Source organism: Kryptolebias marmoratus, linkage group LG21 (assembly GCF_001649575.2).
Source record: "Kryptolebias marmoratus isolate JLee-2015 linkage group LG21, ASM164957v2, whole genome shotgun sequence".
Lineage (NCBI taxonomy): Eukaryota > Metazoa > Chordata > Actinopteri > Cyprinodontiformes > Rivulidae > Kryptolebias > Kryptolebias marmoratus.
The window spans coordinates 19,985,031-20,008,452 of record NC_051450.1 but is presented as its reverse complement, the minus strand read 5'-3'; the positions used below and the strand labels follow the sequence as shown (position 1 = coordinate 20,008,452).

The 23,422-nt window shown below is 36.8% G+C and overlaps 1 protein-coding gene across 2 annotated transcripts in view; it reads left to right on the top strand.

Moving 5' to 3' along the window:
- The window catches only part of ctnnd2a (catenin (cadherin-associated protein), delta 2a), a 275,301-nt gene that overhangs the window by 212,171 nt on the left and 39,708 nt on the right, over positions 1–23,422 (top strand). For both annotated transcript variants that reach the window (XM_037973227.1, XM_017429866.3), the window contains 3 exons: positions 2,796–2,978; positions 6,744–6,917; positions 8,679–8,829. In XM_037973227.1, the coding sequence (XP_037829155.1) occupies positions 2,796–2,978; positions 6,744–6,917; positions 8,679–8,829 (508 nt within the window). The remainder of the gene's footprint in view (positions 1–2,795; positions 2,979–6,743; positions 6,918–8,678; positions 8,830–23,422) is intronic.

The following is a 23,422-nucleotide window of genomic DNA, read 5'->3' as shown; positions in this document are numbered from 1 at the left end:
ATATGATGAATTTGAGATTTTCATTTGTTGTCATTTGTAATCATCAAAATTAAATGAAATAAACATTTGAAATATATGAGTTTGTATGTCATGTATGAATATAATATACAAGTTTCACTTTTTAAATGGAATTACTGAAATCAATCTACTTTTTCATGATATTCTAATTTTATGACCAGCACCTGTACAATAGATTTCTATGAATTAAAAATTCATTTTACAAAAAGTTGAAATGTTAGTAAATATTTAAATAAATTCTCGGTGTGCCATTTTCAAATCCAACTATGTTTTCAGTGACACGCAACATTTAAGTTGTGCGTTTTCTTACGAAATCACTCTTTGTTGTGAATTGAGGCTATACAACAAAAACTAAATGAATAAAAAAACAGGGAATGAAACTTTCTACTGACAGGCATGCACACTACATCTCTCCTTACTGGCAGCTGAACACAAAATTTAGATGTTCTCAACATACGGCAGCTCTAGAAATGCAAATTAAACCAGCAACATTCAAAGAAGAAAGTTTCTGAAATCCATAAAAAAATTATAATATCCAGAATTATTATCTTTCTTTCTGGGCAAAGTTAATTTAAGATGGAATGAAGTGAAGTAATAAATTATGTTGCGACCTACTAAATCAAAATTTGGGATTTCTTTTTGAAAACTGAAATAAATTATCTTAACTTATCTAAGAGAGCTATGAACTGTTAGGCTTGTTAAATACACACAGAGGGTGTTCTGATGGTTTAATTCTCCAGTTTCTTTGCACATATTTAAAAAAAAAAATCCACAATTATTTTCCAATAAAAAAGGTCAAAACATTTGTGACAGTTTAAAAAGAAACAAACATTCTGCTCAGAGGATCAGAGAATTTAAAGTTTGAGATTAAAGACGCTCATTTTTCCGGCCCTGCCATTTTTTATGTTTAAATACAACAAAATCTGAACAGTATTTGAAAAAAAAAACGAAAAGAAAAAGTTTGCATGAGTCAAGTTTCAAGGCTCAGCTTCATTGTGGCCTTTATGATTGGGTCCTTTGAGAATAAGAAGAGTTTTTTAGCTAAATCTTGTCAAAAAAAGCTTGAGCTAAACCAGCATTATGAACAGAAGCCTCTTTATTATAGTCAATGCATTTAATTTGAGCTATCTTGTGTGATTAAATAATAAAAAAATATATACATTTTGTGAAATGCTTTGGACATTTCATGGATTTGGTTTAATTTTTATTTTCTGTAAACTTAAAACATGATTCAAAAAGGATTTTAAAAGTTATTTGTAACTTTTTCCTTTAAGAAAGAAATGTTTCTTAAACTAAAACATGTATTTTTATCATTTAAATATATATTTCAAAGCACATCACATACTTTTCTCCACACTTAATACCAGTCAGGTAATTTAAACTTGTTGTACACTGGTGGAATGTCTGGAAATATACTGTAAAACATTATCTTTAGACTACTTCTTATACGCTCTTGGAAGGTGCACAAATGCAATTAAGTGCTGGAACATTTAAGCATTTAAACTGCCTTTGTACTGTCACAAAATGCTGCCAAGAACCTATTCACTTAAGGGAAACTGTAATTAAAAATGATGGTGAAAAACTCAAAAGACCTGTACAACATACACAACCAGCTTAATGCAAACATTTGTAAGCTGTTACCAATTATACCAGCTTGTATTAATAGCAGCTATTACTATGGTAGAGGTTTACCCATTAGCGTCACTTCTTTAATGTATATAGTGTGTTGTAGAGCAGGGTCAGCAGATACTGAGAGCCCACAGCTGTTATACAGAAATAATACCAACAAAATCGCCAACAAAATTTTATTACTTCAAAATCCTTAAAAGGCATTCAGCTGCAGATCAACAGATCTATAGCTGACCCTGACCTCTGACCTCACCGCGCTGATGAGAAGTAAGTAACATAAAACCAAGAGCGATCCTCGCCACAAACACAGGAGTTCAGAGTAAATGTGAAACAGCAGATCGAAATATGAAATGTCACGGTAAATTGTGAATCAAACAGAACTTCTCTGACATTATTCTATAATAGAATGTGAATAGAATTTCATTCATGACTGCAGCTCAGTGGAGTGAGACATTGTTTTCTTTGTTGCGTCTCTCGAGGCTGTTCAATTACACTCCTTAGTCGTCTTTGTGTAAGCTAACGGTTGGACTGCGAGAAGATTGATGATTTGTCTTTGATAATTTCCACTCCGGTGACTCGGATGTCTCCCCCGTTTTTTTTTTTGTTTTGTTTTTTTTTTGTCTTACACACACGGTCAGTAAAATACACACTTGCGAATAAACAACAAATATTGTTGGACATGGTTTGTTCGTGTACAGAGACACACTCGCTCACCAGCTCTGTGGCTGCCGGGTTCGCCTCTAAACTGGATGTTAAATGAGGTGTGAGATGATGTATTGGGTTTATCATTTTTCCGCATTTACTTGAGCTTTTTTCTAATCTTATTTCAAAGTCAGCGCTAACAAAATGCAAAAGCATATTAACTTGGAGATTATAGTTTTGTTTTGTTTTGTTTTTTCTTCTGCTTCTGTTGGTCTTCTCCATCTGTCTTGCTCACGAATGTCATCAAAAATCTTACAAAAATAAGAATGAAGATGTGGGAGTTTGAGCTCCCTCTGTGTTTTCAAGCACGATTTTTTTCATTAAATTGCATCAAAGACAGGTTTTCTATTACAACTTTCTCACTTCTTTTCTATTTATATCTTCTTTTTCTTTCTCCCTACCTCGTTCCCGCCTCCGTTCACCTCCTCGACTTTCTTCATCTCCAGACGGTGGAGAACTGTGTTTGTATTCTGAGGAACCTGTCGTACAGATTGGCTGCTGAGACATCCCACGGCCAGCAAGGTGGCCTGGAGGAGCTGGACGGGCTGCTTTGTGATGCCAACGGTTGCGAGGGTGAGAGCTCCGGCTGCTGGGGAAAGAAGAAAAAGAAAAAGAAGGGCGCCGACCAGGTAAGGACAACGATAATACAAGTTAATGAGATTAATGAACTGGGTGTGTTTGATTAACTGGCATATTTAGTCATTTCAAAGACAAAAAAAAACATTATGTTTAACTAAAGAAGCATCATTTCTTAAGATGAACTCAACAAAACGAAGGAAATCTTAATGTTTGATGTTTCAGTCAAACTGCAGAGGATGCTGACATCATTCAGAGACCTCTAGTAGTGATTCCCAAACTATTCAGCTGCAAAAGTGGGAAAAACTAAAAGCAGCATTTTGCTACGTTTGCTAAAAGTAGCAAAAAGGTTGCTAAATGCTAAAAGTGACAGATATTAGCAAAGAGCTAAAAAAGACAAAACAGTTCAAGTGTGCTGAAGCTGATTTTAAAGAAAACAATGTTTGCAGAAACTGAAGAGGAATGTTTTCCTCCTTGTCTGGTAATAGATTTTAGCTCACGGGTGGAAATAAGTAAAATAAGAGCTTTTTGTGATGAAGCAAGAACATGTTATGATTTACTGAGGAAGCCTAGTTTTCAACAGAGTTCTGTGGTGAATAATATAAACCAGAAATGAACATCACAGATCACTCTGTACCCGTCAGGCTGAGTATAAAAGTGATGGCGTTTTTATCATTTATGCCAGTTATCCCAAGTTTTTAATTAAGTTTTACATGATTAAACATTTTTCAATTCAAGATTCATTAAAAATGTCAATGTTCAGTTTTGTTTTGGGTTGGTTTTTTTTCAGTGTCCACACATCTCGTTTGGCAAAATTGTTAATCTGTTTTGAATGTTTTTCAAGACGCACATCAGTTACATTTCCATCATTCTGTTTTTTCTTATTTTAATCTTTCTTTTTTGGCTTTTCTTCTTAAGGTTTTGTTAATTTGTTCCAGTTTAAGAATGTTTTGCTAATCCAAATCATTTATATTCTCAGACTGGCAAAGGCATGTCATCCTTTCATGACACTTTGTTGTAAACATGTCAGAGCTATAGACAAGCTTTAAACTGAGGAACAATCACAACAGGACTCATTTTTTTTAACACAAGCCAAACTAGAAATAGTCTATTTTTGCTTTTGTTTTAATTTTACTGACTGGTCTTCCTCTCGCACAGTGACTGCTGGCTCCTACACAGAAAGGAAATGAACGGATGAATGACTGGTCTTCCTCTCCCAAAAAAAGGAGGAAGTTGTTGTGTTTCATAAAAACAAATGTCTTCAGGTGTTACAAACATTAAAATGAGCAACAAACTATACATTTTGACTTAAAGCTCAACTTGGCTGGCATTGTGCGTTCATATACGATATGTTTCAGGTATTAAAACATCAGGACCTACAGAGAAGGCCTGTTTCATTGTAAACATTTCAGATTCCTTTGTGACACATCGAGGGACACTCTGTTATTCATGGAGACAACTTGCTCCTGGGCAGAACTCCGGGCAAATACAATTTGCCAAAAGCAGACACTGAGGGTTACTGACAGGCACACAGGAGGAGAGCAAACCAGAAGAATCCGAGCCGTGAGACTGGATCAAATTTGAGAAAAAGAATGAAATTATATGAGAAGAAACCAGGCAGGAGAGAGAAAAAAAAAAGACATCTTGAGAGACATAAACCGTACTGTAGTCTTTAATTATTTATTGAAGGTTAAGGTATAAATGACAGAGAGCGGTGTGGGACCCTGAACTGGACCTGATAAATTACTGGAACACGTTCTCATGCACGAGATTTCTGCCTTTCTGATAGTCTTAAATGTTTATGAAACCTTTAGCAGACAATAAGAGCAATTAACACAACAATAATATAATATTATTGTCTACAAACCAAATGAAATTTAAGTCCTAGCATTCCTTGGAGGGAATGCCAGAGTTTTAAACTAAAATCATCTTATAACGAGGAGGGACAGAGTTGGAGCTGTTTTGGTAAAACCATGTAAATCCTGTAATGTGTGATCTTATGTGGTATTATGGGAGCCTGCAAGATGCATGAGTGCTCTGAGTATGTGTTGAGAATGAGTCTCAGCTACTGCCAAACCAAATTTTGACTAAATATCAAAAATTGGCTGCATTATAGCTAATCTTTGTGTTTGATAAGTTTGCTTAGCTCTGGAAGCCAATTTTGAAAGGGGTTGACTCAAAAAACTTAATGAGTTGGAAATCTTCACCCAGTGATTACTTTCTGAGAGTGTCATAAATCCATCCAGTGGTTTATGTGATATTTTACTAACACTATAAACACACACAAACAGACATGGGCAAAAACATTATCTCCACTTCTTTTTCTGATGATGTCAACTGAAGCCATTTTATCACATATATGTATGTAGAGGCTAAACAGCATCTTGGCACCTTTAAGAAAAATAATCTTAAGGTTTTAGCAAGTATGTTTCTAAATAGTTTGTTACACAGAACAAACATTTTACAAAATTTTAGGCAGACAAATCTAACATTGTTATTGTTTAGTGTATATTAAGTTTCTAGAACAGAACACAGTTGGATTTATTTGATGCTTCTTCCTCCGCTGCCTCTGCACTTCAAACTATAGAAGGTCTTTGATTTGTACGATCTGAGAATCTATGTATAGATAAAAAAGACGCAGTCTCAGGCACTCCACCGCAGCTCTCTGAAGGCACAGCGTAGCCTAGTTTACCTTGAGACAAGAGAGAGGAGGGAAATCAGTGGAGCAAAGCTGAGAGGGTCAACAGGGAGATGAAAAAACACGAGTTGGAGGGAAAGGAATGGAATTAACAGGAATGAAGGGAAAGAGAGATCTGGGCATGAGAGAACGGTAGAGGAAAGACGGGAAGAGAAAAACCAACAAGGACAGAAAAGACAGAAATGTCATTGAAAGAAAATCTGGGTTTCTCATTTTGTAAAAGGTGTACTCATGTCCCCCAACAAATAAATGAATGAATAAATAAATAAAACAGACTCTCCACTGTAGTAAAACTAGGGTTGTGGTAAAGTTAAATACAGGTGTGTAGCTGAACTTTTCCTGACTTTTGTGTTAACTTTTTTTCTAACCTCTTCTCATGTTTCGATATTCTCTCCTTCCCATCAACAAAAGAAAAGACTGTTATGGTTTTTACACAATTGCAGTTTAAGTTTTATACTTTTTTTACACATTTTTGTACAAAATGTTCAACTGGCAGCTGATGATGTACCACACTTTTTTTTTTTTTCTCACTCGATACCAGCTTTATGATTCCAACATTTGTGTTATTTACCTTTTTTTTTTTAATCAGAGAAACTGAACAAACTGATGAGGAAGGCTGGCTCTGTGCTGGGAGCTGCTCTGGATCCACTTTGACTGATTGAGTAAATAAAAATGTTGTGCAAGCTGCTGAACATAATAGACAACAATGCTCACCTTCCCCAGAATGAGGTGATTAAACAATCAAATGTGTTTAGTCAGAGACTTCTTCAGCTCCAGAGCGACATGGTGACAGTAATTCCTGCCACAAACAAATACTGTTCACTGCGACCAGCAACAGTAATTTATTCACTGATATCCAAAGAATATACTTTGCATTTGGGACTAATGAAGTGTGTTCTAATTCAGTTCAGTCATATTTTTGTTGGTAAACATTCTGATGGAAAACAACTGCTTCAGATAAAAATATACGGACGTGACATCAACACAACTGGTTATTGAAAAGAAGTGCATTTTGAAAAGAGTATTAAAAAGTCATTTGAGCAAAAACCCTGACACCGTTCATTCAGCTTTGTCTTCTTGAGTTTAGGTTTATATTAAGTTTCTCTGTCCTCTTTCACAGTGGGATGGAGTGAGCCCCTTTCCAGACACAGCAGAGCCTCCCAAAGGGGTCCAGATGTTGTGGCACCCCACCATCGTCAAGCCCTACCTTACCCTGCTCTCTGAATGCTCAAACCCTGACACCCTTGAAGGTGCAGCCGGGGCCCTACAGAACCTGGCTGCAGGCAGCTGGAAGGTAACCACAAACTCTCTACCGTTCTATATATTTCACCACAAAACAAAGTAGCTGTAACTAATTTATTTTGCAAGCTAGACTCCCTAAAAATGGTGAATCTAATTTTAGCTAACATTTTGCTACTTTTGGCTTTTAGCTGGTGTTTTTATTTATTTCCAAAAGGCAATTTCTCTAATTCTATTTATTTATTTCCTATATGTAAAAACTGGACAAAATAGACAATCCATAAGGTGTAATTATTGGAGGTAAATTAGAAATAGCATGCTCTTGTTATCAATAAGCTTATTTCCACAGCAGGCGAATGTTCATTGAATTGTTTCAAAGAGATCAAGTAAACAAATACGAGTGCGATGGGTGTGTTCCTGATTTAAATTCAACATTGTTACGTATGTATAGTTTAACTCAATTCCACTGAGCATAAATGACTCACTTCCCCTTTAAATGAAGCAATTTTACTTTCACTGACTGTGACAACCTGGTGACTTTTAGTACATTTTCATCTTGTGTTTTTGTGCTTTACGGTATATAATGTTGGTCTAGAGCAATGCAGTTATATTTTAAATGCACCAAAAACCCAATCCAGCGGGGAGTAGAGAGGGTCAGGTGACTAATGGAGGCATCTACACAGTGATGATGTGTGACTCATGTGGTCTCAGTACTGTCAGAGGACTGTGAAGGCATATTTTTTTTTTTTTTTTTTTGCCTTGAGGGAGGTTTACAAGAAGGTAAAAGGCAAAGGTTGATGGTGTAACTGAAAGATCACCCCAGAAAATAAGATAACTGCATCAAACAAGACTGTTGTAGTTGACAAAATAGCTTTTTATTATCATTTTTGGAATTCTTACATAGAAAAAAAGGATTCTTTTTCAGAGGTTTTGCTATACAAGAGCATTTGGACACGAAAGGGGGTGACAAACATGGATTGTGCTTAAGAGTCAGCTTCATCAGTCCTGCAGAGATATGTGTGTGTGTGATGTGCTTGTAACTGATTGTGATTAGGTAAGTGTTTTCATTGATAGCAGTGTGGACAAAGAGAGCCCGAGTGTGAGAGAGAGATGGAAGAGAAGGGCTCTAGAAAAATCAATGGAAGAGTCAGAGGGGGGAAATTGTGGGAGCAGGTGGTCTTCAGGATATCACATTTTCTATTTTGGTGTCACACTGCATGCATAACCTGAAAGTGTCCTTGTGTGCATACATTACTCCTAGCAAGCTCGCTCTCTGTGCTTTGAGAACTGCTTCCAGTGCTGGCACTCGCTCTATGCTCTACACATTTAAATCTTGGCTCAGATGTATGGTTTTATCTTAGGATGAATAATTTCCTCAAAGGATTATATGAAGCATAGTATTTTTTTCTTCATGTTTGTCTGTAAGACAAACAGTACTGTGAACAACTAAATTAAAAACAAAAATAAAAGTTTAAAAGTAAATTAATTATTTGGAAAAATGTTTTGATCTGTGTTCCTCACAGAAAATATCTAGACTCCCATAACTTTTTGATTTTAAAATAGTTTATTTTATTGCTGGTGCTTCTTTTTTTAAAATCTCCTGGGTGACCTTAACCACAAATCCTCTTAAATTTAAAGGCCTTGCATTAATTATAGGAGCATCTATTTTAAAATTTTAAACAAAGTATGTTGAGGATGACTTTCAGCTACTACCACGTCAAGTTTTATGTCCGTAAAACTTGTAGATCGTTACCCTACAGCGTTCAGCTGACAGTAGAGCTCTGTAAACCGTCTTCTTTCATCTCCTCCCTGTCAGTGGTCGGTGTACATCAGGGCTGCTGTCCGTAAAGAGAAAGGCCTTCCCATTCTGGTGGAGTTACTGAGGATAGACAACGACAAAGTGGTGTGTGCTGTCGCCACCGCTCTCAGAAACATGGCGCTGGACATCAGGAACAAGGAGCTTATTGGTGAGTGCTGATCTACTTGTTCTGGATTGTTGGAAATAAAAAATTCTAACAATCTTTAAATATTTTAAAAAGCTTTTTTTCTCTAAAGAAAATGTACTTTAAGCTTTCTTTTATATGAAATTACATTGCTTTTCAGCAAAATGATGCATCAGCGTCAAAACTGTCGTAACTAGAGCAATTAGCCTTTTCTATGAAGCTGCAGTGTGGGTTAGGGTTAATGCTGAGTGCTGAAAGGATCTGGTGAAATGTGTTGAAAAAACTGATAATGAATTGTTAGTAAGCTGAAATGAGCAAAACTGTGGCTATAAACTACAATTAAAAAACTGTATAAAAGCTTATAACAGCAAAACAGTAACTAAAAGCTAAAATTTGCAACAAAAAATAGCTGAAAGTTGTCAAAACTGTCACTATAAGTTCAATTTAACAAAACTGTAGCTAAAACCAAACATTAATAAATCAGTTGCTAGAAGCTAAATGTAGCAAAAAAAAGTAGCTAAAAGCTAAAAATAGGAAAACTGCAGCTAAAAGCAAATGAGATTATTAAAAAAATGGTGCAGTGGAAGCTGTGAGTTTAGGGAATAACATGGGACTGGGAGAGAAACCAGCAGATCAAAGGCTTCCATTGGTCTTTGAAATGCTGGTAATGAGTTAACCCCAGTCAGTCTGGTAGAATCAACACATCCGACGACTGCAGATCATTAGCTAACTTGACTCAGATATTGTGTGTGTGTGTGTGTGTGTATTGGGTTTGTGTCCACAAGTGTGTTTATGTATGAGAGGCTTCCTTTTCCTCTGCTGCTGCCGCCTTGTTGCCACTTCAGCAGCGTTAACAGGTCAGTTGAATCCAGAAACATCTGACTACACACACGCACGGATGACTCTGTGTGTGTGTGCCTGTGTGTGAAACACCTTGCCTTCTATTGCCACTATCTCTGATAATCACAGCTTCTTGGTGGGCTCAGTGGTTTCTATGGCAACCTTGGCGCCCTCCGTTTCACGCTGGAGGCTTCTGAAACATATCTCAGTTTTGCAGCGAGTTGTTGTTGTTTCTTCTTGCGGAACAAGAAGAAACACTCCCCCCTACTATGGTCTGGCTGATGCACAGCAACAGATTAAAGAATAATTAGAGTCTCTGCGCAGGCGCTTTACTGGTTTTCAGTGATCTTGGGTTTTTAACTTTTGTTGTGATTGTTATTTTCCTTCATGCATCTCCAATTATATTAACATGTGACTTAAAAAAAGAAGGCAATAAATGAACATAACATTTTTTAGCATAATTTCAGGGCAATGTTTGATTGTCATTTAAAAACACCACATAAAATATTAGTTTGTTTGAGGTAGTTGCTGTACATTATCCAAATTAAAGGCCTAGCTTTTCTTAAATGAATGCATATCACCCTCTGCCCAACATCCCAGAGTTTTGAAATGATGATGGAGTTGTGTCACACAAGTGTGTCTTGTGAGTGACTCTCAGCTCCTACCACACCAAAGTTTAACTCAACATCTGCAAAACTGACTGAGTTTTTTAGTCATTTTTGTGTTGGCTATAGTAGATCAGATGTAGAAATCTCTTTGAATTGGACTGACTCCAAAAGTGTATCAGTTGTAGAGGTACAAAAGATTGTTTTCTGAAAAGTTCTTTAAAAATATGCTTTTTCAGATGACTATTTTAACCAGTTAAACATTTACTGTTAAATATTGGATGGAATTGGTGCATTTTAGTTCTTAATTGTCATTAGTCACCTTACAAAACAAAGTTGAGGTAGACACTTTAATGGATTTGTACACAAAAACAGCAACCAGTTGAATAATCTAATTATTTTCAAATTAACAAAAGTAAAACAGTTCGTAATGATTTAGCATCTTCACTTAAAATGTAGCTTTGCTTACGTATTTGCAGGGTAGCATGTGACACAAATACAAAACATGAATCATCATTTATTTAACATTTTTAAAGCACTTTGTTGTAAGTAAAAAGAAGAATACCGTGAGCTCAACCACTTGGTTTGAATCGACACTATTTTAGAACATCCTCAACACATGTGAGAAACAAAAAGCTGTGAAACTCCTTCAACGTTCTACCATCTTTTCACACTCCAGCAGCAGAAGATAGCAGATCCTCATTTCAGGCTGCCTTTAGTTCAAATTCCCGTTGTTTGATCAGTACAATTGTCCGTGTGTCAGTAGAGACGTATTTTGATCCACTGTAATTATTCCGGTTAATGCTAATGCGTTATGACCCTTAAGTAACTGGAGCTCATCTACATGACTGTGTCTCTGATCAACAACTCTAAAGATTTCTACTGGTAATTAACCCACCAACCCACAGAGTACTTATGTTGTTTTTTCCAACAACACAATCTGAGCAGCTAAACTCTAAACAAAATGACACAAACTAGATAAAACTCATCCCTATGGACTGTATATCCAAACTAGACAAATTGCATTTTCTGAACGATAATGCTGAAATGTGTTGAAGAAGGAACTGTTAACTAAAATTTTCAAGTAAAAACTAGCAGAACAATTAAGCTAAAATCAGAAAAAGAGTACCCCAAAGCTAAAAATAGCACAATGATAGCTAAAAGCAAAAATCATCAAAACAGTAGCTAAAAGCTAAATGTCCTATAACAGTTGGCAAAAGCTAAATGTAGCAAAACCATAGCTAAAAGCTAAAAGAAGCTTAAGAAGAGAAACACAGAGCATGATGGCTGAAGAAGATTTCAGTAAAAAATGTTTCTGAAGGAACTAAAAAGATCTCATTGTATTATATTTGTAAACAAAATTGAATAATTCAAAAAGTATAATAGCTACAAATACTAAAAGTCACAGCACACTATTTCTGTCTGAGCCAAATCATTTGATGTATGAATGGCTGAAACAGCACAAAGTATGGGAAAGTAGTTTGATTGTAAAAAAAACAATGTACAGAAAAAAATCTATAAGCAGGAAAACAATAGTGTGACTGCTGAATCAGCATTCGTGCAGTCACCTAAAAATAACTTTGCTGCTTCAAACCTGCAATAACATGCAACCAGAATTAGATCAGTGGCAGAGAACTGTGAAAGACAAACTCAACAATATATGTTACTGTTTTCACTTAAAAGGATTTCCTTTGTAAGAAGCTAGTGTTATTAATCCCATCTGTATATTTGCTGCTTCCAGTCATTTACTTAAGCTTCTTAACAAACACATTATTACCTTGATTCTTTTGAAAGCAACAATATACTCTTTCAAAAATCCTCAGTACTTGGACCAAAGGGAATATAAAAGCCAACATGTTGAAGCTATTCAAACAGACAATAGATTTTTCCATCTCAAGTGAAAGAGACCATTATTGGAGCCTGATTCTATCTTTCCCTTTGTAGGAGAGTTATTAACCAAAGAAGGTGGTTTATTCAGATAAAAACTTAAAACTTCACTCAGTCTAAGAGAAATTCACTCAGGTTTTCATTATAACGAAAACAAAATAAAATGCCCAGTAATGGAGAACTGTTAGGAGCATAATTATACTACTAAATCTCCATTTTGGAAATAGTTGTTTCTCTATTTTAAGATTTATTTTGTGAAACATTTTGAACACTAAGGATTTGCCATCAAGAAAACACACTAATAATGAACCTGTGTTGGTTTACAGAGGATTAGCTTACATGTGAGAAAGCTAAACACAAAAGTCCCCATTTAAAGTTTGTTTCGTTTCGCTGTGTCCTTATTTAAAATAAACAAATGGTACATAAGGCAGGAAAGGTCTGTTTTTGTCAGAGTGACTCAGCTAGACACGGATAAAAGAGAAGTCTCGAAAATGCAGAGGAAAAAGAGAAAAGTGAGAGGGATCAGTCAGCGTTGAGCCTTTGCTCCCGGCAAGGTCTCATCTCATACGTGTCGACAGAAAAGAGGCAGAGGCCAGACACTTGGGAGCGACAGACCCCATTTGGCCCATCTTGCAAGCCTTTTTCTGCATCATGGCTTTAAACTTTGACTCAAGCACTGTTTGAGTCAGTTAACCCCAAAAGAGGAAGCAATTTGCCCTTAATCTTTGTAGGATCAAAGCTTTAACTGATTATAATATAATTTTGGCAGGATTAATCTGGAGAAAATCTACCTGTTTCTGAAAAACACAAACCTAACATTTGGCCCTTAAAACTCAGGCAGGAGTGTGTCGTAAGCTGTTAGTGCTGGGAAGTTTGGCGTTGTCGCCATGGGAGAATTTTAGTTTGCATGAGAGCTCATCTGAGTGAGATGAGGATCATCTTTCACACACTACAACCTTTGTGTCAAATCCCCTGGAAAGCACTCTATGATTGGGAGGCAGCGAGACAAGCAAAAGGATAAAGAAAGGAAAAAAAAAAGCCGACAGAGGCCAAGTCAGACTAGAGAGAAACTGGATCTAGCGTGCTGGAAGAGGAGAAAGATGAACGAGAGAGCACTGACAGCAGAGACTTAACTGCGTATGTATGCTTACATGCTAATCCCTCAGTAATGTGATTTTGTGCCATATTGATGTCTCTGCAAATCATGCTTCTCATCTGTCAGTGTTTTGTCTTGCTCCTGAATTCACCTCTTTTACAGTTTTTGATTTACATAATAAACTCCATGGCTGTGTGGCGACACACTCTCTGTCATTACAATTCTTCCCCTTTTACGTACAGACGCTAATTTGACACACATGAATTGGGAAGAGAACTCGAATGCCAAAAAGACACAGCATGTATCTTCTTCTTCTTTTTTTTCTCAAGAAAGCAGCAGGAAAAATCCTGCAGATGCAAATCTGGGGGTGCTTGTTTAGATTTGCAACCAAACCCAAACCAAAATTTGAGTTTAATAAATAACTGTTGAAGAACAGGAAATTAATTTAGGGAATTAAGTAATGGGTTTTATTAAAAAGTGACTTGCTGCATCTACTAAATATTATAAGGCCTCTGGATCCTCTGTGTGAAAGGATTCATTTAATTTAATTTAACATAAATTCCTGATGTGATGTCTCATTATAGGTAGGTAACATGAGATACTAAAGCCCTTTGAGATCCATAATTTCATGACAGAAAACATGTGGAGCTACAGCCCTGAGTATCCAGATCTAAATGCCATGCCTATGATAAATGGTAAAACTTCTCTGAATTTGCTGATTTTATTTCAAAACTATGCTCCAGTACTATCTCTTTTTTGTACTGTCTTCCTGCAACTTCAACTTATAGAGCCACTGGACTATGTGTAAAAAGGGTTAATTCAATTTAACAAGAATTACGAATATGATGTCTCATTATGGGAATTACAATACTTTCTTGACAGATTTACAGAAGCTTTTTTGCATTAACAGCAGCTACAATAATTACCACATATATTAAAGAAGAATCACAGTCACACACAAAATGCTGTAGCTTAAAACAGAAAAAAAATCTGGTCAGCATTTAAAGAGCAGATTTGCTGGCAGACTTCCTGTGTCTGGGCTCCAGTAATTAACCTCCAGCATCAAACGGAGCTCTCCAGTAAAAAGTGTCTCAAGACTATCTCTGTCATGCAAATTCGCAGGTACTTGTTGTGGTGTGCATCTGGTTCAATCAGGAAGATGTCTTTTGTGTTAGGTGGTGAAGTGCCTCACTTCTGCTTGGATTGCATACAAGAAAAGAAAACAAAATGAAAAACACCTTCAGAACGTGGATAATCCTTTATTCTGATTGCTTACGGCGTGCAGGATAGATTTTTACTCTCACCGATGGAGGAAACATAAAAAGTGCTGGACAGCTTTTAGTCCTAAAATATTAAATAATAGTTTTTTTATAAATTGTAAAGCACTAAATATTTATAGCAACTTATCTCGAAACAAAAGCAAAAAAAACTCCATCTTCTTTTGTTTATTTGTCCCTGTCCCACATGTCCGTCTTTGTCTCTATCCCTCGTGGTTTCAGACATGAGCTCATGACTGCCTCACCTTCCCTCCACTGCAGTCTCTCCTTCTTTGTGTCTCGTCTTGATGACATCAGTGCCTGGGAGTGTTACTGTGGAAACCAAAAGAGTGCGGCACAGGGATGTCACTAATTGCATAATTAAGTGTGTGTGTGTGTGTGTGTGTGTGTGTGTGTGTGTGTGTGGGTGGGTCTGTTAGAGGTCAGCTACTGTGATGCAAATACAAGAGAAGGTGAAGAAAAGTCATTCAGTTTAAGCTTTGATTTATTCACTTTATTCTCATACATGCATCAACTTTGTTATATTTTGCACTTGTTGCCGAAATCAACACTACAAATATGAATCTTTCCTGTTAATAGGCATCCACAGAAGTATTTTTAGATCAGCAGAAGATGTCTTTGTTCTGGGAATGCTGAGTCAGGATTGTTTGCCTGTTAATAGTTTCTTCCATACATTTTTTGGACTGTAACTACTTCAGCAGCGTTTCAGTTACTGATATATCAAAACGTTAAGCTTGTTCATGATATCATGACTGTAACTTTTAGTTTTTTAACTTTTATCCTTTATTTAATATTTACCTTTACCTTTTATTTACATTTTTTCCATTGAAATAAGAAGAAAACTGTTCAAACCATGGAAAAATGTGCTCTTTGGAATCTACCTCTGCATACGTGTTTCATATTTAGGTTTTAGCTTCTGCTAAATTTATCTTGTAGCTATCCTCTTATCTTTTCATTTGCTGATTGTTGCTTTTATGTTTTATTTTGCTAATTTTAACTATTGGCTTTACTACTTGTTTTGGTTTTAGCTTTTGTTTTGCTGGTTTTAGCTTTTACCTACAATTTTGCTGGTCTTAGAGTTTATCTATGCTTTGCAGATTTAATCCTTTAGCCTTTGTTCAGCTGGTTTTAGCTTTTGTTTTCTAAAGTCATTTATTAGTGTTTATGCTGATATTTGTAGCTTTTAGCTATTGTTTTGCTGGTCCTACATTTTAGCTTGTGTTTCACTGGTTTTTGCTCATTTTAGCTTTGTTCTGCTAGTTTTAACTTAAACTATTCTGTTTCAGCTTTTTCAACAAATTTCAGCAGTCATTCAGAACTCGCTTAACATTCCCACTGCATTTTCACAGAAAATGCAACTTCTCAAGTTTTTTTTTGGTCCTCACACACGCCAGATTCTACATATTTTTCCCTCCCTTCTGTCAACAGACGGCACAAACTAGTCATAAACAAGTTTGCGAGGCGAGCAGGCTGAAAAGACAGTGTCCATTGACTCACACAATGTTGACACACACTTCTCTGTCCCTTTTTGCAGCAGTACTTTATGAAATTTCTCTGCCGCCTTTGGGATGAATATCTCGTGTGTGTGTGAGTGAGGGTCTGGCATGTCTTTTATCAGCACACTTTGTTCTTTCTGGCATTCCTCGTTCCCGGTGCCTCTGCGCCTAACAGGGAGCACGACAGGCAGAGAGGAACAGAAATGGAGAACAATAAAGAAAAACGAAGAAAAGGGGGCAGAGAGTGCTATTGTGTAATCATGAGAATTTTCACACAGCTTTTCTTCCATGTTCTGACTCAAGCTGTAGTTTGTAAAGGTGCCCGAAGGGTTTTGTTTGCTGTTTGTTTAGTTGTTTAGTGTTTAATGATGTGTTCATAGTCGGGAATACCTTTGAAAAATATCAACTGGAAGCCTGTCGATCATCCGTGCAAAACTTTGTTGCAAAACTTTTCTAAGCATTTTAAAACTGTTTCCCTCTCTCTGTCACTGCATAAATACTATATATTTGTGTATATGGTTTCATATGTCAGCCCAGGAAGACAACTTTTTTTTTCTTTTTCAAGCCACACTTTCTTTAGAAGTGTAAAAAATCATCGCTTTTCCCCCACTGCTGAAGTGGGGGAGACGCAAACCCATCACCTACAGACATCAAAGACGGATTCAAAGTGAGAGTTAGAACTGAAGTGAAAGGCACTAACCATGGGAGAGCAAAACATGTTCTAACTAGAAATCAATGACATATCACTTTTCCATTTTACCTCTTTTTCTGACCTGAAACCTGCTGCATTTCATATCGATACTTTCACTATTTACAGTTGCCCAGGCTTAGTCAGATCAAATAGAGAGTCTGTGAACAGCAATTGTCAAGTCTTGCTCCAGTTTCTCAGTTGGATTCAGGTCTGGACTTTTTCTGGTTCAGTCTAACACATGCATATGCTTGATCTGACCCATTCCATTGTAGCTCTGGCTGAATGTTTAGTTGTAGCTGTGCTAGAAGGTAAATCCCCTCCCTAATCTCAAGTTTTTTGCAACCACCAACAGGTTTTCTTCCAGGATTGCTCCATATTTAGATGCATCCCATCAACTGTGGCCAGCTTCCCTGTCCCTGCTGAAGAAAAAGATGCCCACAGCATAATGCCGCCACCACTGTGTTTCTCTGTGGGAATGGTGCACTCAGGGTGTTCTGCTGTGTTAGTTTTCCAACGACCCATAGTGTTTTGTATTTAGGCCAAAAAGTTTAATTTTGTTCTGATCTGAGCAGAATGGATAATGGATTGAACAGAGCTCCCTGGGATGTTGAAAGCTTGGGATATTGTTTAATAACCTAATTCTGCTTTAAACTTCTAAACAACTTTATCCCTGACCTGTCTGGTGCATTCGTTGGTCTCACTTGATGGTGACTTCTTAAGGCGATTTGTTGCACTGGATTTAGGTTAGTTTAGTTTGGTTTAGGATTATCAGAGTAAAGGGAGCTGAATACAAATGAAAGCCACACTTTTAAGATTTGTATTTCAAAAAACAACATTGAAAACCTTTTTTTTTCCTGCTGCCACTTTGTGTTGGTCGATCATATAAAGTCCCAGTGAAATACTTTGAAGTTTGCAGCTGTAATGTGACAAAATGTAGATATATTCTAGGTGTATGAAGTCTTTTTTGAGGAACTGTATGTTAATTGTCTCGATAAATGCTCTATATAATTGATTATTGAGTAGAGGATATGATAAGTAAAGAAATGTACCTTTGGTGCTCCTCCCTCCTCCATTGAATGACAGTGTTAATATTTAAGTGTCTTCAGGGTTTATGTCTCTATAACCTTGGCACATTGTCACATTAAGTTTTACAGTGACTGACATCTGAAGACTCATATTCTTTTCATATTTTCAATCAAATAGCAGACTCCTGTAAGTTTGAATCTGGCACCACCTGTCAGTAATGCTATGTACTGCAGACTAAACCAACCTTATCATTCAGGGGAACTGAAACGTGACTTATCAATGTCAAATAGACACATTTAGGACACACAGTAACACATAAGAGTCCCTATTTAGATTTGCATAATTTATTTAGATTAGACTACATTTTAATATCTATATAGTATTAAAAACAGGATTACTGTGTCTTCAAAGAAGTCATATTAAGTATAAACATAAAAAACCTCTATACTAAGTCTGTTTTGTTACATTGTGTCTTTAAAAGAGGATTTGTGACTTCACAGATCAAAACAAATATTAGATCAGGAGGTTAAGGTTTGTCATTTTTAGGTGTTAAGTTTTCCTTTCAACCTTCACAAGCTTTAGCTTGACCCAGAAAACACTAAAAAGAAAGGTCCTTGAATGTTTCCGAATCTTAACCACAAGCTTCTGATATCGTTAAGCATAAAGACAGTCAGAAGCCACAAACAATCAAGCTGTTTCATTTTTCCGCGCATCTCCCTGAGACAATTACCTCCAATTTTTCTTCAATAACACTCTCCCTTCTCTGTCAGTAAACAATCAAATCACTCCATTGTTGAGGGTAATTGGATCCCTTTAAATCAAATCAGCCATTATGGTCATGATGAAGCACCATGAGTTTGTGGCACATGAGGGAATGCGGAGCAGGAATACATTACTGGCTCTGCCCCTCAGGTGAAGATTTCTATATTGGAAGAACTGTGTAATACAGGTTTATTAGGCTGTGCAGTGATCAGCACATGGCTTGGGTCTGTCCTTGAGGACGTGTTCCACTTGTAGCTCACCGTTCAGTGACAAAGAAAGTAGATGTAAAAAATTAAAGGCCTTGCATTTCTTGAAAGGATGCATACAGGTACCACCTTTTTTAAATTCAAGATGACCGCCACAGCCACATGGTAGTGCTCACAGTATGTGTCAAGGATGACTCTCAGCTACTTTACATAAACTTTGCCCCATTGTCTGTAATTTTGGGTTATTTATAGCCATTTTGGAAATGTGTTGACTCCAAATGTCAATCAGTTGTAGATGATCATCTAATAATTATTTTCTAAGAGTTTCATTCAAATTCATCCAGTGATATTTTGCTAACAGTGCAGACAAGGAACACACAAAGACATGGGCAAAAATATTTTCGCTTACCTTTGCCTTCAGCGGTGGGTGATTGACAAGTGGGAGATCCAGCGGATTAGTGAGTTCAACAAACAAAATATATATTTTTTTAAATTTGCAGAAATAAATGTTTTTAAAAGCTTCTGGTGTTCACATTCAGCGTTACTTCTGTTCACGTGCACTTTAAAATGACTTGACTTGTTTTGCATCTAGTCTGTTGACGGTGAAAAACCTAAAACCTGAGATCAACTCATTATTTAGTTGTACCAACATTCCAACAGATTATCTTCTCTGCGGGGTTTTAGAACATCAAAAGATAGCGCTATAAATTTGTTGAATTTTGCACTCATTTAGGAAAGTGCAGCAACTCCCTCTCGTTTATATTAATCTATAATTCATCAATAAGCTCCTCACAGGCTCTTGATATCAGAGTCTGGATGCAGGGAAGTGTTATAACTATCCGGGGGTGAAATGAGCACAGCTTTGCTTTTGCATTTGACATTTATGTCCATATTCAGATTTTTTTTTTTTTTGCTCTACAGTACATTGGGATTCTAAAAAGTGGTGCAAAATGAAACACCTCTTGTGAAAAGATTTCACATCAAAAGAAATAAGTTATTAAAATATCATCAGAACTACTCAACTGTCAAAAACTAAAGTAAACAAAGATAATGAGCAACGTTCCAGCTGAGGTGAAACGTAGACTGGAACACCACGCAACAATTTTGTTCTTCTAAAAAGCTGATGCCATGTCTGTTAGCAAAATATTTCATGAAACACTGAATAGATTTTAATGAAGCCCTCAAAAGTAATCACAAGGTGTCCATCTACAACGAATAGACATTTAAAGTCAATGCAAATCAAGATGGCCACCATAAATATTCAACCATGCAAACACAAAAATGGCTGTTACTGTTACAGTTTTATAGATATTGAGCTAAACTTTGGTGTGGTAGTAGCTGAGAGTCACCCCCCATCGCATGCAAGGCACCAGGAGAAGAGCATTCCTTCGAGTAATGCTAGTTTCCTGCTAAAAGAACTGGAAACATTCAGAACCTCTTTGTTCTGCATTGTATTCGTCTCAGCATATGCTTATGCCTGTGTTGGCTAAAAGCGTTATTTCTTTCCAGGGTTTTTTTCATTCATCAGCTGTCCTCTCCCATGGGTGACCACCACTATGCTGAATCTAGTTTTTTTCCCCTTCCTTATCATGCTCTTCTTTCAAAATTTCCCCCTCATGGCATAAATATGATGATGCTATGATGACTGAAAGGCACGTGCATGGCTATATTTGTTTATACCCACATATGTGTGCAAGCATATTTAACAAATATGCTGACAGCAACAGCGGAAAATATTTATGGCTTTAATAATTTCTCGAGCCCTCTCCGTGTATCTGTTATTGCTGTCATTACCTGCAGTCAGTCAGTCAGTCAGTTGGCAAATTAGTCACTCACTTTATCAGTCAGTCAGTCATCCTCAGGGAATGTGATCTGTCAGTCTGTCAGTAAATGAACAAGTCAGTAAATCATGCACGCTCTCCATCAGTAAATAATTCACTCGCTCCCTCCGAAATTAGTCAGATCTTTAAATAAAACAAGTAATTTACTTGGTCTTCGGCTGGTAAATCCGTCAGGAAATTTGTCACTTGATTCAAGACGGTCACATAATGACTCGTCCTCTCAGGATTCGTTTTATAACTTTGTATTTAAGCCAAGAGACAAAGGCTGCTTAACCTCCGCTGAGCCTGCCAGCCTTTGATAACACTGAGCCAGTTACCTTACTCATTTGATGGAGTTCGTTTGTGTGTGTGTGGGTGTCTGAGTACACGTACTTGTCAGTGTAACGTGGGAGTTTTACAAAGTATTACCTAATACTAAGTAAGAATTGGAATCTTTAGGCACCTCACGATTTGATGTGATTATGAAATAATTATCAAAGCATGTCGATGCATTTAAAATCACTCTTCAAAACAAATCCTGAGCATAGAAACTCTCGGCCCTTAAAGAGACAAAATATTCGCTCTACTCTGCAGTATAAAACGATTTAATTCAAACAAGATTTTGTGAACTAAATGAATATCTGACCTGCTTTCTTGAGTGTTTCCACGACATTGTTTTTGGGTCTTGCTGTAGAGTGTGGGAATGGCTGTGTTGGTATCTTCAACAAAGGTTGGCTCCAAAAGGTGGAACATAGTATCCATGTGGGCCTGATTATGTTATTAAATGGGGACAAACAAAGACAACCTGTAAAGCAGGCTGAAATAATTAATAATGTACAATATGATTTTATACAAGAGACCAGAGTTCAAATCTTTCTTAAGGATATTTTTTTATTATTTTTCTGGCTAAATGTTGGTATGAAACCAATGCAGAACTTTATAAATACAAAACTTTTACTTTTAGGTCATATTTAGTCCAATTTTTATCTAAAAATCTATTCAGCCTGTTTATTCTATAAACACCACCTGCTTTTGTAATTTTGCTGAGAGTGACAACATGTTGGTAAGTAAAAGAATGGGGTAGTAAAAATATTAATTTGCACCCCTGCCTATGGTCATATCTCCTTGGACTGCAACTGTTGGAGACTAATTGGCTGGACTGATTTTCTCAAAACTGTGAAAAAATTGCAAGAAAATAAGATTTTTTTTTAATTGCAGTAATTGATTTAGAATTGTTTGTCCACTCTGCAATGCATCAAAAGTTAGATTTTTCTCTCCACGCAGAATACGAAGACGTGTAAACTTCCTTCAGTTATTATCATGAGTGAGACATTATTACCAAGCTAAAAAGGTCTGCTCTGATATCATAGTGATGGATGATATACTTTATAAATAGCTTTAGATTTTTAACAAAAGAATAAAAAAGTTAATTCCACTTGTGAAAGAACAGATTTCAGTGCTGAAAAGATATTTTATTTTTATCAACATTTTATCTACGATTTGAATTCAGAGTAGCACCTTCAAAAAACTGGTCATGGGATGCAAAGTGGCATTTGAAAATCCAAGTAGTTCTTTCATACTGTGCTTTAAAACTGAGTAATTTTGGGGGTGTTATTTTACAACCACTTAAAAAACACTTAATGAAAACCATTTAGTATAAACTGTTTTGAGAGAGGATGTAACTATCAGGATTGTGTTTAAATGCTACCTTTTATAAAACTCTGGTATTAAACTGTGAATTTTACTCAGATTTGGGAGATATGACTATCATTTTGGGGCTTTGAGTATTTATATGAAAAAAATCCTTTTTTTATTTTCAGTGCTACTTTTTTTCTATTCTCAGCAACAGACAGTGAGATTTATTATTCTGAATGTAGCCAACTGATTTTAATGAAGCCATTCATGTGAATGGGAACAAAAGGCTTGGCTGTCTATCAGGAAGACTTTGCTTGGTTTTAACTTTGTTTCAGCTGCAATTCATTATTCAACATTCACTTGTGTGTCCAAAATGATTGTTCTTTACCTGAAACATGACCTGTGGGTTTTGTTCCAGGGAGCTTGAGACAATACGAGTGTAATTGACAGGTTTTATGGTGGTCAGGACATCTCTTACCCTTCGGCTACTGCTCATGTTTGATTCATCTCCTTAGTCAGCAGAATTCATCTGTTTGGCTCCTCACTTGTCTTCTGTTCTTGTTAACTTTTTGCTCTGATCTGTGTGGACCCTCGTCTCACTCTCATGGGAATCCCCTCTGCAAATTTCCTGGCAGATGACTGAAACACCTTAGGAAATAGCAGTCACTGACTGCCTGAGCCTGTATGTTTTAAATAATTTGATGATTCAGGGTTAAAGGGTAAAATAGCTAACACAAACAAATAACTATAACTCAACCATTTTACAGATATTGAGTTAAAATTTGATGCATTAGTAGCTGAGAATCATTCCTAGCGCATACTCTGGGTGTTATACATTGCGGAAGAAATATGCAACCTTTTGCATTAACTGCTGGTGTCAGCCCTTTTTGTTAGCAAAATAACTCATGAACAACTGGACAGATTTTAAACCCTGAGGAGACCCTGACCCGAGCCCTGAGCAAAAATGCCCATACCCCTTCAACCAGGCGGAAACCCTAACCCTAGCCCTGAGCCAAAAAGGCCCTCACCCCTTCAACCAGGTGGAAACCCTAACCCTAGCCCTGAGCCAAAATGCCCTTACCCCTTCATTCAGGCGGAAACCTTAACCCTAGCCCTGAGCCGAAAGGCCCTCACCCCTTCAACCAGGTGGAAACCCTAACCTTAGCCCTGAGCCAAAATGCCCTTACCCCTTTATGCAGGTGGAAACCCTAACCCTAGACCTGAGCCAAAATGCCCTTACTCCTTCATTCAGGCGGAAACCCTAACCCTAGCCCCG